This window comes from Haliotis cracherodii, unplaced genomic scaffold, assembly GCF_022045235.1.
Source record: "Haliotis cracherodii isolate W230 unplaced genomic scaffold, xgHalCrac1.p SCAF_11, whole genome shotgun sequence".
Lineage (NCBI taxonomy): Eukaryota > Metazoa > Mollusca > Gastropoda > Lepetellida > Haliotidae > Haliotis > Haliotis cracherodii.
This window is the reverse complement of record NW_027266266.1, coordinates 20,736,183-20,755,635: the sequence shown is the minus strand read 5'-3', so window position 1 is coordinate 20,755,635 and position 19,453 is coordinate 20,736,183. Positions and strand designations below refer to the sequence as shown.

General features: G+C 41.7%; 2 protein-coding genes across 3 annotated transcripts in view; one reads left to right on the top strand and one right to left on the bottom strand.

Annotated features, from left to right (window-relative positions):
• The window catches only part of LOC139456316 (ubiquitin carboxyl-terminal hydrolase 32-like), an 85,918-nt gene that overhangs the window by 10,902 nt on the left and 55,563 nt on the right, over window positions 1-19,453 (bottom strand). For both annotated transcript variants that reach the window (XM_071237948.1, XM_071237949.1), the window contains 9 exons: window positions 9,422-9,623; window positions 8,643-8,857; window positions 7,857-8,047; window positions 7,091-7,177; window positions 6,225-6,345; window positions 4,661-4,852; window positions 3,127-3,358; window positions 1,460-1,596; window positions 512-604 (listed from right to left, as the gene is read on the bottom strand). In XM_071237948.1, the coding sequence (XP_071094049.1) occupies window positions 512-604; window positions 1,460-1,596; window positions 3,127-3,358; window positions 4,661-4,852; window positions 6,225-6,345; window positions 7,091-7,177; window positions 7,857-8,047; window positions 8,643-8,857; window positions 9,422-9,623 (1,470 nt within the window). The remainder of the gene's footprint in view (window positions 1-511; window positions 605-1,459; window positions 1,597-3,126; window positions 3,359-4,660; window positions 4,853-6,224; window positions 6,346-7,090; window positions 7,178-7,856; window positions 8,048-8,642; window positions 8,858-9,421; window positions 9,624-19,453) is intronic.
• On the top strand, window positions 13,535-17,574 carry LOC139456320 (orexin receptor type 2-like). The gene is made up of 2 exons (XM_071237955.1): window positions 13,535-13,843; window positions 15,521-17,574. Exon 2 carries the CDS (start codon window positions 15,661-15,663, stop codon window positions 16,978-16,980), a length of 1,320 nt encoding a protein of 439 aa, XP_071094056.1. The 5' UTR covers window positions 13,535-13,843; window positions 15,521-15,660; the 3' UTR covers window positions 16,981-17,574.

Below are 19,453 nucleotides of genomic sequence, written 5' to 3'. Positions count from 1 at the left end.
TTGGATCACAGATTCCACTGACCCTACACACTCTACAAGTGGATTTATTTTAATCCAAAATTTACCTTTTGTTTTTTCACAAAACACATCACATGCTCAAATATAGTTGGTTGTTACACATTGTTAAGAAATCAAGGACTCTAATACAGAGGTCTTAGTCTTCCGAGAAAAGCAGACAATTCACACGCTAAAAGATTGAAAACATAAAAAGGCACAAGTCAGAAGACGATGGCAGGAAAAAATGTTTCCTAAAATGCTTGGCCTATGTTACGTTATTGGAGTGCAGTTTTTTAGGGGGATTGTTTCATGGAGCAGACGTCCTGATACCTCATGTAGAGACTTACCATAAGCCTCTAGTCCAAAGCCCGAGTCAAGTAAAATTCTGTCTGGCCTAGTAAGCTCAGCTTATGATAGTACACATAAAAACACTAAATTCTACTGAAAAAGGTGCCAAGTTCGGGCTAGAAGTGTCAAAAGATCCTGGCACAGACTGCCCTTCTAAAGTACTCACCTTACAACTACTGTCATTGTAGCAGTACCACCGATTGTTGGGGTTCTTGGCGTACGCTACATAATGCCCTCCACCCAAGATCCCCGTGTGACACTGAAACAAACACACAGCGTCTCCTGTACTCCATCTGCCTGTCTAGCCATACATGTGAAGGAGAGTCTACACTGCTCTGAGGTGAGGTGAAATTGGGTTTAACGTCACATCCAAGATTATTGCATTCATGAATATAGCAATGTGCATGTACGTGTGTGGCTGCTTGTACTAGTCCAGACAAATGCCTATTTAAAGTGCTAGCTCACTGAGATTAACACGAATAACCCACTCAGACGCAGTTTACTGACTCTGAGCCAACCAGTCCTTGAATAACCCCTTTTATGCCGAGTGCCAGACAGGGTAACAACAAATACCATCTTTTAATGTCTTTTGGTATGAAACAGCCAGGGATCGAACCCCGGACCTTCTGCTCTCCGGGCAGACGCTCTACCACTAGACCACAGAGGCGGTGTCCAATTGTTATGACCATATCTTACTACCTCTAGTGAAGAAACAATCTGCTCTCCGGGCGGACGCTCTACCATTAGACCACGGAGGCTGTCACACTGCTCTGAGCAGTATTGCAGCTAGGACCCAATCTCATAGTATCAGACCTTGTACATAATACCTCTCCGTGTGTGGTGACTTGAGGACACCTCCATAGGAGTGAGATCACATGAACCATCTGATCAGCCAATCATAATGCTTCACAATTCTCGGTTCAAGTGAGTGAAACATTTACACAAGCATATTTGATTTCTGTATCCGAAAAAAGAATCATAATCAGTGCACAAAATTCTATCTATAATATTTCTTTTTCACCAAGTTGCAGAAATTGTATTTTTCTGACATATCAAGTGAAACCAGTTTCAAAATATGACATCCTTGTCTGAGAGAGAATGAAGATGTACTCACAGACATGGAGCAGAGATCATATTTGACGTCGGAGTAGTCCTCCTCTGGGTAGTCTGTGGTTGTTCCTGGGGAGCCACATCGAGCTAGAGCTGTGCACTTCTTCTCTCCCCCATCTGCAGCAGCATCACCACCGCAATCTGACCACAACAAACATCAAGTGTCATACCACCTATACCATAGCATCAGCCCTACCACATACACCACATCACTTGATTTTCAGTTCGTTGTCTAAGGCTGCACTCAGCAATACTCCAGCTATATGATGGTGTCCTGTAACTAATCGAGTATAGACCAGACAATCAAGTGACTGATATTATGAGCAATAATCCACACTGTCTGGGTACAATGACACACAATCAACCAGATCACCAAGCCTGACTGCCTAATCCATTTGGTCAGCTCTTACAGGGGCATGTGTCCATGACATAGAATATTCACCCAGTGTCAACAACATATAACATACCACCATCCCGAAAGAGGATGAGTGAGTAAGTGAGAGTGTGTGAGTAAGTGAGAGTGTGTGAGTGAGTGTGTGTGTGTGTGTGAGTGAGTGAGTGAGTGAGTGTGTGTTTGTGTGAGAGTGTGTGTGAGTGTGAGTGAGTGAGAGTGTGTGAGTGAGTGAGAGAGTGTGAGTGAGTGAGTGTGTGAGTGAGAGTGTGTGAGTGAGAGTGTGTGAGTGAGTGAGAGTGTGTGAGTGAGTGAGTGAGTGAGTGAGTGAGTGTGTGAGTGAGAGAGTGAGTGTGAGTGATAGTGTGAGTGAGAGAGTGAGTGAGAGTGTGAGAGTGTGTGAGTGAGTGAGTGTGTGAGTGAGTGTGTGAGTGAGTGAGTGAGAGTGTGTGAGTGATAGTGTGTGTGAGTGATAGTGTGTGTGAGTGAGAGTGTGTGAGTGAGTGAGTGAGTGAGTGTGTGAGTGAGAGTGTGTGAGTGAGTGAGTGAGTGAGTGAGTGAGTGAGTGTGTGAGTGATAGTGTGTGAGTGAGTGTGTGAGTGAGTGAGTGAGTGAGTGAGTGTGTGAGTGAGAGAGTGTGTGAGTGAGTGTGTGTGAGTGAGTGAGAGTGTGTGAGTGAGTGTGTGAGTGAGTGAGTGAGAGAGTGTGTGTCAGTGATAGTGTGTGTGAGTGAGTGGGTGGGTGAATGAGTGAGTGAGAGTTTGTGAGTGAGTGAGAGAGAGCGTGAGTGAGTGAGAGTGTGTGAGTGAGTGAGTGTGTGAGAGAGAGTGTGTGAGTGATAGTGTGTGTGAGTGAGTGGGTGGGTGTATGAGTGAGTGAGAGTTTGTGTGTGTGTGTGTGTGTGTTTAAGTGAGTGAATGAGTGAGAGAGTGTGTGTGCGATTGATTGAGTGAGTGAGTGAGTGAATGAGTGAGAGAGTGTGTGTGTGTGATTGAGTGAGTGAGTGAGTGATTGAGTGAGTGATTGAGTGATTGAGTGATTGAGTGAGTGAGTGGGTGAGTGAGTGAGTGAGCGAGCGAGCGAGCGTGTTCACACCCCTTTTAGCAAAATTCCAGCAATATCACTGTGGGAGGACACCAGAAAAGGGCTTCACACATCGTACACACGTGGGGAATTCAACCCGGGTCTTTGGTGTCTCAAGCAAATGCGTAAACCACTAAGCTACACCACTGGCCAGAGGCTGCAGAGAGTATGTGAAGAGAACAGCGGGGAAAGTGTACCTGTTGTGTGTCCAGCGGAACCGTTAGGTGTTTTGGAATGTTGTGTTCCGCTAGACTCGCTGATTTCCTTTGTGATGCTCTCCCCCTCTTCCAGCTCCTTGATGTTGGCTCTCTTTGGCGTTCTCGGTGCTAGGTAGTGACTAGGATCAAAGTTCCGAGATGGGAACTTCACAATCTTGTGAGATTTCACCCACCGCCCGTTGAGAAACTGGAATCTTTTCAGGTTTATAATCTGTAAACAGACAAATGTAGAACTTCAATAATATATGAACAGAAAGGCATATATGAACAGAAGGCATATGTTCTGTTAGTGTTTTATTTGCCACTTGTGAATAAGCTGCTTAAGACAGTATTTCCATTACTCAAAAGAGTATCAGAACATTTTTAGAGACAAAGGTCATAGACATTTGCCATAAAAGACATGGCTGACCAAAAATCATAACTGTAGTAAATCTGAGATTGAGAAAACGCCAAGCATATCCTGACAATGCTAAGGGAGGTAACCTCCACAGCAAATTGCAGCACCTAAAGACTTCGGGACCAACCACCCATGCCACTGTAGCAGACATAAAATGTCTCGTGACAGGATTTGAACCATAGACCTTCTGATCTGCCTTTGGAGCCCTGGCCACATGACCAAAATGATAAACCCTGTTAGTAAGGTGACAAGGTGTAAGGTGACAAGGTAAGGATGTCATCTGTAAGCTGACCCCACACCTTACTGCATACTTCCCCGCCAACAGAAGGCATGCACAGGGCTGCTTAGTAGGGTAACAAGACTTCTTTTTCTCAAACGAACATGCCCAGCCTCTCACCGGGAGCCAATGTAATGGCTATAAAGTGTCCGTAATAGGCGTCAAACCACAGACTTTCTGATCAGAGGTTGGATGCCATATGATCAAAGTGGATAACACTGTCATCAAGCAATGCAATGTCGTTTGGAGACTCCATGCCCTGCTAACCACCCCCCCCAGGCCCAGCTTCTCACTGGGAGCCAATGTGATGGCCATAAAGTGTCCGTAATAGGCGTCAAACCACAGACTTTCTGATCAGAGGTTGGATGCCATATGATCAAAGAGGATAACACTGTCATCAAGCAATGCAATGTCGTTTGGAGACTCCATGCCCTGCTAACCACCCCCCCATGCCCAGCTCCTCACTGGGAGCCAATGTGATGGCCATAAAGTGTCCGTAATAGGCGTCAAGAAAAGTGTTTGAATACAACACTAAAATAGTCTCAAAAACGTAAAAGTGATGTTCCGTGACTGAGAGTGAATTAGGTTTAATGCTGTTTTGGACAGTATTTCTGTAACAAAATGTCAACTTAACAGTGGTTCCGATTGTCGCCATTTATCACTTTGGTTCAACACACAATTACAGGTATCCTAACTAACTATTTAAATGATCATTATTAGGGCAAACAAATGACCATCAGATCCTGTCAAAGCTAGGGGAAGCAACTCTCTACAGCAATTTACTGTGCCTTAGCATCTAGAAAGTGTGAACCGATGTCATTGGTTGTCTCCCCACCCACCAGTATGGGAGGCAGCCTCCAGATGTCCAGCTTCTTGGACGCCAGACAGTGCTTCTTGCACTTGGAGCAGTAGTACAGCTCCTCTTCCCCGAGATCCTCCTCTTTGGTGAAGGCCTGCAGACATGTGTCAAGGTCAATTGGCTCTGTCTGCTTCCTGCGACTCTCTTCAACACTTGCATGCTCCTCAAAAAACTGAAAGTAGAGATGACAACATGGAATATCAAAATCTTTTGATGGGCGTTCACTTGAATAGTTGTTGTTTTGATAGACTAACATCTAGTCTCTGAAATGAACTATTTTACAGAAATAACAGTTGTTAAATTATATTTATAAAATATTATAAAAAGAAGCCAAGAAACTTTCTTCATTTTCCGATACTGCAGTAATCTAGACTTGCCAAACATTATAGTTTTTTTGTTTGTTTGTTGTTTAACGCCGTACTCAGCAATATTCCAGCTGTATGACGGCTTTCTGTAAATAATCGAGTCTGGACCAGACAATCCAGTGATTGACAGCATACGCAATTGAGATCGATGACAAGTAAGCGAGCCTGACCACCCGATCCCGTTAGTCGCCTTTTACGACAAGCATAGTCGCCTTTTATGGGAAGTATGGGTGCCAAACATTTTGACTTGCATGGGCTGTATTGGATATATTTGTTTCAATGTCTCTATGACAGATTATTGTTTAGATGTCCGATCTCAGTTGAGCTGATTCAAATCTGAAGTCAAATTCCTGTTGTTTGGATGTCAGAGAATTTAAGGTGTGATGGAGTCTACTTTAAAACAATTTCCTTAATTTTCCAGCATCTGAAATATACCCTGGCCCCATTTCATTTCATAAGTGACCTCCATCTCTAACAGAATTTCTGAATCTCACTTGCTCATGCGCTCAAAACCAATCTAAATACCTCTTCTGAATGCGAGTTTAGCAAGGATCTGCATCAAAAACAATGGCCTCATATGTTCTTATCTTGATAAGAAGACAGTAATAAAAGAAGTTTTACCCAGAAAAAATACTGAAAACTGACCAGGGGAGGAAGTCCTGTTGCAACAAGATGTTTTGTTTGTTTGTTGTTTAACGCCACACTCAGCAATCCAGCAAAAATCAGTCTGGACCAGACAATTCCGTGATTGACATCATGAGCATCAATCCACACGACTGGGATTGATGACATGCATCAACCAAGTCAGCGAGCCTGACCACCCGATCCTGTTAGTCACCTCTTACGACAAGCAAGTCGCCTTTTACGGCAAGCATGGGTTGCTGAAGACCTATTCTACCCCGGATCTTCACGGGTCTGTTACAAGACATTCCAGTAATAATTTTGATGGCTTACAAATTCGAGTCATGTTTACTGGGGGAAACGCCACTTGAAAGAACAGTATAATCTGATTTGATGTCCATCTTGGTGTGTCATTCAAACCGGACACAAGACAAAGCTCTGGTGATGAATGGGTCCAGTGTATTTAACATAATACAAGGGAGATATGATAGACTGGAGAGTCCTGGAGCACTCTATCCTGCTCTGCTAGATGTCGACTCCCTCCACTCCTCGACTCACCCTTTCTTGAGTTGTCTGGTAGCGGAGATGCAGCGCCGTGGGCTCCCAGTCTATTGCCAGGAACGACCCCCCAAAGTTAAATAAATTAGCATTACAATCCACCTTGCATCCTCGGCAAAACCTGGAACAACAAACATACAGATGCTGAACAATGGAATATTGTAGATTCCTTTATGCAGTGAGTCTTCCCTTTACCAAGTAATAGTAGTTGTGCAGTCACTACTATATCATGACTGGTGCACATTCTACATTATCCCACTCTCAGCCGTTTAATGAGTATCTGTTAGGACACATGAATTTTTTTGTCACAAATATTCACCAGGACCTGAGAAAGGTTTTGACTGATGTTGTGGAGTGAGTGAGTGAGTGAGTGAGTGAGTGAGTGAGTGAGTGAGTGAGTGAGTGAGTGAGTGAGTGAGTTGAGTTTAACACCACTCTTAACAGTATTCCAGTTATATCACAGCGTGTCAGCTTAATGTGGGAGGAAAGACCAAAGTGATGCAGGTCTCAGACGTATACCTCTTTGGTGAGATCGACAAGCACTGATATGGTGCTGACAAACCTAGAAACATAATCAGGGTGAACCCAGGATTTGAACCCACGATCATAGGTTTCTGGTGTGCCCAAGGGACACAACTCTGCACAGCGAATCGCGGCGCCTTAGAAGACTGGGCCTACTGTGCCCCCTGATGATGTGGAACAGTAGACTGACAGTATTGTGATGGTGCTTTGACCATGTATGGATATAATAATGTAAGTATCACCATCATCATCATCATCATACAACATCCTATGATCAGAAAGATCATCATCATCATCATCATCCAGCATCCAGCATCATCAGGTGGGATATGCAGAAAACTTACCTATACCATGGGCATTTGGCACATGTAAACCCATCCTTCTGAACGACCTTCAGTGTGAAGGGGTATTCATAACACAGGCTGTCATCACTGTCAATGCAAGCAGAAAATCATTTAATGCTAATAACATTTACAAATATAGCCAGTTTTACAATAACTACCACAAATTAAAAGTAACAATGTGAGGTTTTTCCATAATCGGGCAGTACAAGACAATAATACATACGACTGATTATGGATAGCTGACAGTGAAGAGGACTTCTGTTGAAAATCTAAAGATTTTTAAAGAATGATGATAGCCAAAAATAAAGGAGGTCTATGGTAATGATACAACAGAGGTAGCATATTTGCCGGAGTGAGGTGAAATGGGGTTTAACGTCGCATCCAAGATTATTGCACATATATAACGACGTGCATGCACGTGTATGTGTGTGTGTGTGTGGCTGCTTGTACTAGTCCGGACTGATGCCGATTTATAGTGCTAGCCCACTGAGATACCATGCCACAGTTTAACATGAATACCCCACTCAGACACAGTATACTGACTCCGAGCCGACCAGTCCCTGTTTTAGCCCCTTAATGCTGAGCGCCAGACAGGGTAACAACAAGTACCATCTTTTAACGTCTTTTGGCATGACGCGGCTGGGGATCTAACCCCGAACCTTCTGCTCTCCGGGCGGACGCTCTACCATTAGACCACGGAGGCAGTCATATTCCTGGAAGCATAGCAGTTTTTAAATGGTTATTATGCATGATAGCAGTGACCTACCAATCTTGTGCATGATTGGCTGCTTTGGCCTCTGAGGGAGGCAGCGGACTGACCAATCGTGCGACCTGTGTCCACACAAACTTGTAGAGATCCTGGTTGGTGGTTTTCTCAACACATGGAATAATTATCGGCGTCCCGAACAAACTTGGACGAGTTTTTTGAGATGATAAGAAATATACATCCATTAAAATCTGAAAAAGAGAAATGGCATGTTAGAATTGGAATTCATATCTGAGACAGTGTTTGGTTTTAACATTTACAAAACTCATGCATTTCTTACAATGTGTAACATATGAGATATATGACGATATTTCTTCACTGAATGAATGGCTTAAGTCTGAGCCTTTGGTGTGTCATGTGGGTTGAAAGCCCAAAGTGATGCAGGACAGACATTTACCACCTTGCTGAAACCCGTGAACCTTGGTATGGTGCTGACTAACCAAGAATCATAATCAGGGTGATTTTGAGTTTGGAACCCACATTTGGGCCACCTAAAAAGTTTTTGTTTGTTGTTTAACGCCTGACTCAGCAATTTTGCAGCTACATGGCAGCGTTCCGTAAATATTTGACACTGGACCCAACAATCCAGTGACTGACATCATGAGCATTGATCCACACAATTAGAATACAATGACATGTCATCAAGCCTAAACACCAGATCCATTTATGTAACCTGGACTTTCAGACAAGTGAGTCAAAACACACACAATATAGAATCTCACACAAGTATTTGTAGATGTTTGATCAGAAACAATACAACAGACTAATTGTTTCTATCCCTCCTACCATTTTCCTGTGCACTCCAATAACGAAGCCATTGAACAGGGTGTCAACCCCTGACTTGATCATGCTGTCGGCGATGTTGCTAGCGCTGCTGGGACTGCGGGAGTGAGCACCTGGGGAGTCAGTTTCTGATCTGTGGGCTGGTGACACTTCAAGCTGAGGCGGTTGACCATTTGGCAGGTTGCCATTGACTGATGAAGAATTCTGTGGCTGGCGTTCTACAGGGAGAGCATATACTTCTGTATTTGTTTATGACAGGAAAACATAACACAACTAGGAATGAGCTTTTAGCAATATTCTAGCAATAACACAGCGGACGACACTGGAAATGGGCTCTAGGAATTAGAAATGTTCTTGGAGAATAAATACTTCCTCAGGTGACACTTTTCGGTTTACGGATTTGACCTGCTGTTGTCAAACTAAACAATCAGAAAATTAAAAAAACACTTAAAATATTTATTTGCATGACCTCTTTAACCTTTGATGAATAAGAAAGATAAGTGTGAAATAAACAAAATATATTTTACATTAACATGAACACAGCTGCATACCTTTTTTGCAAATCTCTAATTTTGTTACTACATTTCTTAAATTATGTAGACCTTGTGGACCAAAAAGGACCCTTAACCTGCCTTGTCCTATATTTCTATTGTCTTTTTCACCACCAACATTACAGCTTTAGAAAAAATAACCTGTACACAAGGTGAAATAAAAACAGGTCTGAGAAATAACACATTATTTCAACTCTCAATCCAGATCTACCAACAAGACCTATGACCTACTTGATGTTAATCCTCTTTGTATTTCACTGAGCCCGATGCTCTCTTTGGTTATGCTGATTGTGGTGGTGGTGTTTGTGGATTTGGAAAGTGCCAGTTCTTCCTCTGCTGACAGAGGTTCAATTTCAGGCGTTGGTGGTAACTCGTAGGCATATAGCGTTCCTCCAAGTAATGTCCGGATCTTCTGGTTGTCTTGTGGTAATGTCTACAAACAAGAGATGAGGCTGTCAGCAAACATATCCTGTCTTGACGAGTGAGTTGGGTTTTATGCTGCTTAGGGCATTATTTTAGAAAGTGGTCAAAGGCTGGCGATTAGGTGCCTCACTCTGAGAGTGTGGGTTTGACTCCCAGATGGGACTCAACCAAACTTATTTGTGAGTCTCAAGTATTCCAGAATTCCCCTGATGTTTCGAGCCTTGGATAACTAAAACATTCTTCCTCATCCGGATGTGTTGGACACAACATGGTTTGACTATATTTGCAATTGTTATGAGGTGAGGTGAAATAGGGTTTTACGTAGCGTCCAAGATTATTGCACTTATATAGCGACTTACATGCACGTTTGTGCGTGGCTGCTTGTACTAGTCCGGAATCATGCCGATTTATAGTGCTAGCCCCATTGAGATACCATGCTGCAGTTTAACATGAATACCCTACTCAGACACAGTATACTGACTCAGAGCCAACCAGTCCTTGTTTTAGCCCCTTAATGCCGAGCGTCAGACAGGGTAACAACAAGTACCATCTTTTAACGTCTTTTGGTATGACGCGGCCGGGGGTCGAACACCAGACCTTCAGCTCTCCGGGCGGACATTCTACCACTGGACCACAGAGGCGGTCTCCAATTGTTATGACCATATATTACTACCTCAAGTGACAATTCAATCTAGTTGTAAGCAGTACCGTGAAACAAGTTTCCTACAACTTGCACTATTCTTGATTGCATTTCACCATTGGATGGTGCTCTTGATATCAATCACTGGTTTGTCCGGTCCTTATTCAGTTATTTACAGATCACTCAACCCAGAATATTGTTTAGTAATGAGTGAGTGAGTGAGTGAGTGAGTGAGTGAGTGAGTGAGAGTGAATATGGTGTTACGCCACTTTTAGCAATATTCCAGCAATATCACGGCGGGGGACACCACAAATGGGCTTCACACATTGTACCCATGTGGGGAATCGAGCCCGGGCGAACACTTTAACCACTAGACCACGCCCCTGTTTAGTGGTGTGTTAAACATGAAAGAAAGAATGATAAGCAGTCCTCTTATGTTATACAGAGCTCATTTGATAATTATTCAAAACTTTCCTTTTCAAAAAAACGTTCTATAATGTAATTTTACTCTTTACATCCAACACTGTCAGAAATAAATTGAAGACTTTTATATTCTCCATAAAAAACATTTTCAATCAGTAATATTAACATAAACAGAAAGATTTACATTTTAAAAACAGGATTACAATGACAGAAAAACAGATTATTTGTATCATTTCCCCAGCCGAAAATACCTGGATCACCAGGTAAAAATAATCTGTTTTAGAGCCTACTTGATGCACTTGATGCACTTGTGTGCCTGTGTGAGACCCCAGCACCAGTATTGATGGCCTGCTATCTGCACGAGAGTGCCAGATGGCCCATAGAGTTATGGAGAACTACTGTACCAAGGGCACAGGGACAAGTTGCTATGTTACTTTATATGGTAAGTTAAAACTACTATGTGTCATTAATAAGACAAGGCCACACTGTTTTACATTTATGGTGACACAATGTTGCGAATGGATTAACTTGAGTTGATAAATAATGAATAAAAATATTTGAGTTGCACAATATGTTGTTGTTATCTTATTTCAAAAGATGTTTGAATCGGTTAGGTTTATGAGAAATACCGTATTCGACATAATAAACGCCCCACACTAATAAGCGTCCACAGCGATATTTGCTAATATATTGGCTCGTGAACAATCCCAGTTAGCACCCTTTCCGATTGATCAATGTACACAAGACTTATTTATTCATGTATAATACGCACTCATGTGTTGTATGCATCCTTAATTATGGGCAATTAAATTCTGGAAAATATATCTATCATGTATAATACACACAGATTCTTCTTTTAAATCATTTCAGGCTGTCAGCATAAACCACAAAATTTGCAATCTTTCAACTGTTTTTTTCACCAAAATAATATTCTCATAAGAGCCCCCTATTTCTAATTTTAAGAGCAGCCTGGGCGCTTATTACGTCGAATACGGTCGTGCTGGAAGATTAGTATGTTTACAGTAGTATTTACTTCTGTTAAAGCAGAGTTATAAACAATTGTTATCTAAAAGTTAATAGTTACCTTTATTTTGATGATTTTAGTAGTTCAATATTTCTATATTTTTTTTAATCATTTAAGCTGGAGCAGCCAGGCAAATAAAAATACATTCCAACTATTTTTTCGGATTGCTGTTCTTGGCTAAAACTAAAAAAAATAGAGTCAAAAGGCTCTGAAACTCACATGAATTATGGAAAACTAATGGCAGCCATGTTTTAATCAGATTGGAATTTTGAGAGCACTTTCTAGAGACATCATCACTCATACAAAATTTAAAATATGTCAAAAAAACATATTATGTGCTATTGTGAAGTCCACATACTCACTGCATATCAAATTTCATATTAACACATGCAGAAATGGCTGAGTATAGTGGACAAATATGACATTTTCAATATGGCATCATGTTTAAAAATTGGAATGGAATTCTTGGAGCGCATTTCAGAGAAAACATACCTGGAATAATTCACATACAGTTTCATGTGCCTTGTAATTTCAGAAGAATTGTCAATAAGGCAAAATGTCGCGCGGAAGGACAATGCAAATCATGATAGTTGGCATGAAAGCAATAAAAATCATAAAATTAAACTTGGCATACCGTATTCGACATAATAAGCGCCCATGGCACTCTCAAGACAAGGAAAAGGGGGCTCTTATTAGAATATTATTTTGGTGAAAAACAACAGAGTTGAAAGATAAATTTCATAGTTTATGCTGACAGCCTGAAATGTTTATATACGACATGTATATTTTTGCAGAATTTAATTTCCCACGTATTATACACGAATAAATCAATCTTGTGTACATTGATCAATCGGAAGGGATGCTGACTGGGATTGTTCATTAGGCAATATATTAGCAAATATCGCTGTGGGCGCTTATGAGAGCAGGGCACTTATTACGCCGAATACAGTAGTTCTACTATAACACATTCCTGCAGAAACACATCTGTGCAGTACAAATGGCCCATATCCAACTGATAACAGGCACACATGTCAGACTCCATCGCCAAAACACCGATAAAACATTATCTGACCAGGCCTTATCAGTGGACAAATTCTATTCATACAACAATCTCACCACGTCACTGTGGGAGCAGTTCAATAGTTTCTTTAAGTTTGGTGGGGTTTATAGGTTTCTCATACAAAAACATTTTCTGTGTCAAGATCAAGTCAGTAAATGCTTTAATCACCATATTTTTACTCTGAAAATTAACAGCATTGATATAACGGAATAGAATATAAAGAAAAGAACCATCTTTCTCATATTTCACGAGCAAGTTAAATACCTAGGATGCTGTGTCTCCAAAACCTTTGTTGTGTTATCTGTTAGATAACTTTATGCAATTATACTATGATTTGTGTGTTTTCTATCTCAGAAAATCTCTTTGAGGATGCATGGATCTATCTAGGATTCCAAACTAAGAGCCTTTGGCAAGCAAATAAGGAAAAGATGGTGATATTGTTCAATATTTGATTTTTTTAAAGTTCTTATTTTTGTAAACTTTTTGATACTGGGAATTGTTTTATTCAAATTGGGACTTTTTACTGTCATTTACTGCAGTCGTGGGGCTGAGTATCAGCCTCCAAGCAGGTCTAGATAAATCTCTGGGATGTCAACATATCCATAATTAAGGTTTAGTTCTGGGAGTCATGGGTCCGTCACAAAACTTTATGAATAAATTTAATTTATCCACCAAACATTTGAACTGCCCCCTAAACGGCCTTCCATAACATAACATCAGACAATCCCTTTGTCTATCTTTCGGCCTCTGTGACGTAGGCACCATCTTTGAAAATGGAGTATGCTTCAATATTGCCGTCAAGGAGCTCTCCAGGTTGCCGAGATACGATAGTATTTCATTAGGTAGCAGTTTATAAGAGAACCATGAAGATTAATCGGCACTGTTTGTTTTCTGCCTGGTCCAATCCCTCATCCAATGATTCTGTCTCACTGCCTGGGTAATAATGGTGGAAATTACATGCGTTTCTCATACCCGACAAATCTCCTGTCAATAAAGCAACAGATCCCTGTTAACGGAGTGATCATTACTGTATGGCAACACTGGCGCCGTGATCACTGTCCAGTTGTGGAGGAAGTCAGAAAGGTGAGACTAAAAAATAATTTTTCCTATTTTATTGCTTCTGAAACATGTAGGTTTCATATTGCTATGGGTTGATGAAAATGTAACATACAAATGTATTTAATAAATGTTTACAAAACTTGACTTCAAAATGTGTATAGGCATGAAGTAAACAAATATCATCATTTAGTAATTCCATATTGATGACTGACTTTTTTTTACCTTGTGTTGTTATGCATTACAAATTTCATAAAATATTGAGATTATTTATGTGATAAATTTCATAATGATAACATACATTGCCAGTACCATAAGGTCAGTTGTAGCCAAGCACGTTGGTGTATTATGTCATTGAATGTTGTTACATATATCTCTCTACCATTGAAGATCCGGGGTAGAATTGATCTTCAGCAACCCATGTTTGCAATGAGAGGCAACGATGCTTGTCGTAAGAGGCGACTAACAGGATCGGTGGTCAGGCTCGCTGACTTGGTTGATACATGTCATCGTATCCCAATTGTGTGGATCAATACTCATGATGTCAATCACTGGATAGTCTGGTCCAGACTTGATTATTTACAGACTGCTGTCATATAGCTGGAATATTGCTGAGTGTGGCATCAAACAAGAAACAAACAAACAAAACATATATCTCTCAGCAGACTTTAGATAATCAAATCTGGTCCGGACAAACAAATGGTTGATCCACTCCATCTGGGCATGATGACACACAGCCAGACCACCATCTCCTCATCCTCAATTACCCAGTTTATCATATGCACATTTTGGTATTATCAATACCCCGACCCATTCCCCGCTACAGCCATGTTTTGGAAGTGACATCACCAGCTGCATCTCCCTCTTCACCAACTTGCCGTGATTCCCTGTGCAGAGTTACGTCCCTTGGGCACGCCAGAAACCTATGATTGTGGGTTCGAATCCCGGTTCGCCCCGATTATGTTTCTAGGTTTGTCAGCACCATACCCATGCTCGTGGGTTTCCCCGAAAGTGGTAAACGTCTGAGACCTGTATCACTTCGGGCTTTCCTCCCACATTAAGCTGACACGCCGCGATATAACTGGAATACTGTTAAAAGCGGCGTTAAACCCAACTCACTCACTCACTCATCTACAACTTCACACAGAATGTTCCTTGATCCTGAGCTTGAAAGAAACAACCAATCAAAATATCTCTTTTAAACACGAGTTCGGTAAAGATCTACATTAAAAATCGCAGCCTGATACGGTAGTGTCATTCTAACCAGCCTAAATGTAATGAGGTGAATGAGTCCAGGGTATATGTCATAACAGAAAGGAAATTTAGTGCACTAGGTACTCGAGAGTTAGGGTCCTTGGAACATATTCTGCCCCGACATCCCTATGACACATGTACCCTGTGCAAGGATCCATGGCACTGAGATACCATGAAGCAATCAGACAGGGCTCTCTGTGACCACAACATTTTATTGGACTCAGGTGACAGGCACCAGGGACCTGTTCCACAAAGTGATCTAAGCACCTACAAGATCGTAACTCCTATACTTGAACACAGGTTTGCTAGGCATAGTGCTAAGATTCCTCTTTGGAATGGAGCCCATGGAACTATTCTGCCCATTAGGTACCCAAACATGTCCATTAAACCTGATTTGTAAATCCAACTCATCTAATGAAGAAAAATCAAAATATTTATTTTTCATTTCAGATGTCTCCTATTTGCAATGTGAAGTTAAAATGGTGTCTAAGCGTATCCAAGTGATTACGTGTGAAGATATTTCAAAGAGGAATTTTCAACAATCTTTCTGACTGAAACAGACCAACCGAGAGTTCAGAAAAGGATATGTAATGTTGCCCAAGATGAACTTTACTGACAATTTGACTGATGTCAAAGATGATGGTAGTTTAGACGACCTATATGCCTTGATGCGTCGAAGTGATGTGCCAGACTTGTACATCCTCACAGCTGTTCTCTCCCTTCTCTTTGTTATCGGCACTGTTGGCAACATCATCGTCATCTGTGTTTTCTCCCGGAGCTTCATCAAACACACCTCAACCTACTTCATCCTGTTTCTGGCCATTGTTGACCTTGTCATCTGTATGGCCGTCCTCCCTGGGGTCCTCATCAAGAACTGGTCCTACCCGTTCAAACTCGACGCTGTGTGCAAAATTTGGGAGTTTATTCGGATGTCATCAATTCCCGTTTCTGCTCTGACTCTCATGGCTATAGGGTTTGATAGGTACTATCTCATTTGTATGGCCGCTGAAGGTCCACTGTCGACTTCTCTGGCCAAGATGACCATTGTTGCGATAATTGTAATTGGAATCATTATGGGGCTGCCACCTACACTTGGTGTAGGAGTGTACCAAACGGGAGACAATCCAGGCATCATTCAATATCTTGGACTCTGCATGCCGAATACAATCCTGATAACTGGAGAATCACTTCAGGGCTACTGGAAAGCTGTCGTTGGCATCATCTGTACAGTGTTCATCCTACTGACCATCACATATTCCTTAATCTTCATTAAAGTTTTCAAACAGAACCGTAAATGGAACATTTTGAAGAAGACCAAAGTTAACCCAGTCCTAGAAGACATCAGGAAAGGGAGCCAAAATCAAATCATTAGAAGGAACTGGTGGACAAGACTCCGACACATCGCTCGAATTATCCCTGTCCAAAATGAAACTGGGAATATTTTCATTGTGCGTGTTCGGCCCCAGCAGGTCCAACCACCACATCAGTTGCCTTCCAACAATTCCAACCCTGACAGTGATGCAGGCCCGGGCGACTCGGGACTCGGGTCAACTGAAAACTGTCGTGTCAGTCGAACCACCTCTTCAAATGAGACTGACAAAGTCCTCGGCAGCTCGGACAATGTGACCAACAGACAGGAGTTGACATACGGACGTCAGCGGACTGCTCACATCAAAACTGCCAAGGTCCTGATGATTGTGTCTGTGGTGTACTTCATCTCCTACTGCCCACCGCTGCTCATCTCCGCTGACCTGATTCCCGACCTGCTCCAGGACCTGCACTACCTTCTCTTCTACTCCTACTTCCTCCACAGCGCAGCTAACCCCATCATCTACTCATTCATGAACAAGAAGTTTCGGGCAGAGGCCAGGAAGCTCATTCAGTGCAAGTCCAAAAGGAGACGGTGGTGAACAATCCTACTCCAGCGTGTGTTGGCTGACAAGTCAGGAAAGACCTGGTGCCATTGAGGCAGTTTTCAAGCCACACCATGCAATGATGGTCATATGTTTGTAATGATAAAAGTTTGTGACTTTACATGAGAACAACCTGTACTGGAATGTTGGAAATAAGCTCAACTTTACATTCCTCCTCGAGTGAGTATTGTTTTTTGACACTTTTAGGAATATTCCAGGGATATCATGGAGACGGATGACTGGTATCGGTTTCACACACTGTACCCATATGGGGAATTGAACCCAGACCTTCAGGGCCCCACTGCCTCTTCCCCCTAGAAGCCTCGAGAAAATTCAAGTGAAACAGGATGTCGCTCTACCTTAACAGTATTTCCCTTATATCACAGGGTGTCAGTTGAAGTTACATATGCGAAGATGTCTACCACTTGGTCACTATGAGCACAGGTATGGTACAGACAAACCAGGGATTAAAACCAGAGTGAATCAAGGATCAGAACTAGCATCCAGTGATTCCGGTCACAAGTAAGGGAGGCAACTCTGCACACTGAATCTCTGGACCACGACTTTCAATAATAAAGTTTTTGTTCATAATACATGAACTCGTGTTAATGTGAACATCTTTTTGTGAAATGTCACCCATATCACATATAGGAATAACTGCAGCTTCTTCCATGAAAGATTTGAGCCAAGTCAGACAAAATTGGACAAAACATTGTTCATCAGCAAGAGTTTTTAGATTACAAACTAATAGTCAGTAGTTAGTTTGTTGTTTAAAGCCACACTCAGCAATATTCCAGCTATATGACGGCGGTCTGTAAATAATCGAGTCTGGACCACACAATCATGAGCATCGATCCACGCAATTGGGATACGATGACGTGCAAGTCAGCAAGCCTGACCACCCAATCCTGTTAGTCGCCTCTTACGACAAGCATAGTCTTCAGCGTAAACTGATCACTGTATTAAACTACTTTGAAACCTGTAAAACTGCTACCATTTTAATTTAGGATTGATAACACTGACAACATTTTAAAGTAAATGAAATTTACAACCCAGTGGTTGATATTGCAACCAACGAGCCATGCCATGTGGGTACGATGACATGCAATCAACCATGTCACCAATCTGACCAATCTCACCGATCCACGTAGTCGCGTTTTACGATCAGCATAGGTGGCTGGGGTCATATTCAAACAGGAATCCTATGAGGCTTGTATATCAGTGAGAGTGTTGTGGATAACACACTTTGGGCTCAGATATTTACGACTTAATGAGTGAATAAGGTTTTACACCGCTTTTAGCAATATTACAGCAATATCACTGCAGGGGACACCAGAAATGGGCTTTACACATTGTACCCATATGGGCAATCGAACCAAATACTTCAGCGTGAAGAGCGAATGCTTTAACCACAAGGTCACCCCGCCATCCCTACTGCCTTGTGAAACATACGAGTATGGAAATGGTGCTGACAAACCTAGAAACAGAATCGACGCGAACCAGGTTTCGAAACCACGATCGGACCGTTCTACAAAGCTAATGGCTGTGCCTAAGATGACTGGGCCACCGATGTATAAAGGAAGACATCACCTGCTGTGCCGGCAATCATCCAGGGCCCACTTGCACAAAGCGATCTTAGCGCTAAGGTAATCGTAACTCCCATACTTTAACATAGGCTTACAATAGTTGTAGTGCTAAGATCGCTTTGTGCAAGCGGGCCCAGAACACTTGTGATTCTAAGCTACAAACGTGTCACTGCATTCTATTTGATTCCAACCACAAGTAATTTTGTTTGCATTCATTACCCTTTTAAAAAATATTTTTTCAAATCAATATACCCCACATTATGAGATTAAGGATTCAATTGGATCTAATTATCAGATTTGGCAAACAAAGACCGACTGTTTATAGCTACCATTATCGCTCACACTTTATATGAAAACACCTTCCGAGATGTCGGATGTGGAAAAGATTGATGACAGCGACACTTGACTCCTAACAACATATCCTTGTCAGAACAATGGCTAGTACCGAGCCAACCCTACATGAGTGTTGAACATAGCATCATAATTCTTCTGTACTGAACCAACACTGCTTCAGTTATTTATGAAATGATAAGGCTCTTCCTAATTGCCTTGTTGCTGTAAATCTGTCAGCTGATCTCTTGAAACTTGCATCAACCAATGAGTGCTTTGCAGTGGCTTATTGATGGGATTCATTATCAAGGTGATGATGTCAGTTTCCGAAACAAAAACATGTTTTATGCGTTGTTATGAACCAGACCAATTTATTATCATCACGATCATGTTTTGTGATTGAATTTACCATAAATTCTGCAAAAGTAGACAGAATCAAAATGATGTTGTGTAAGTAACAAATATGCTTTCCTAAAAAACTTATTATTTGTAGGTTTATTGTTTGTTTGTTGTTTAACGGTGCACTCAGTAATATTCCAACCCTATGACGTCAG

What these genes read in the sequence shown, in the direction of transcription:
- LOC139456320 (XM_071237955.1), top strand. Translation starts at nt 15,661, where the DNA reads ATGTTGCCCAAGATGAACTTTACTGACAATTTGACTGATGTCAAAGAT.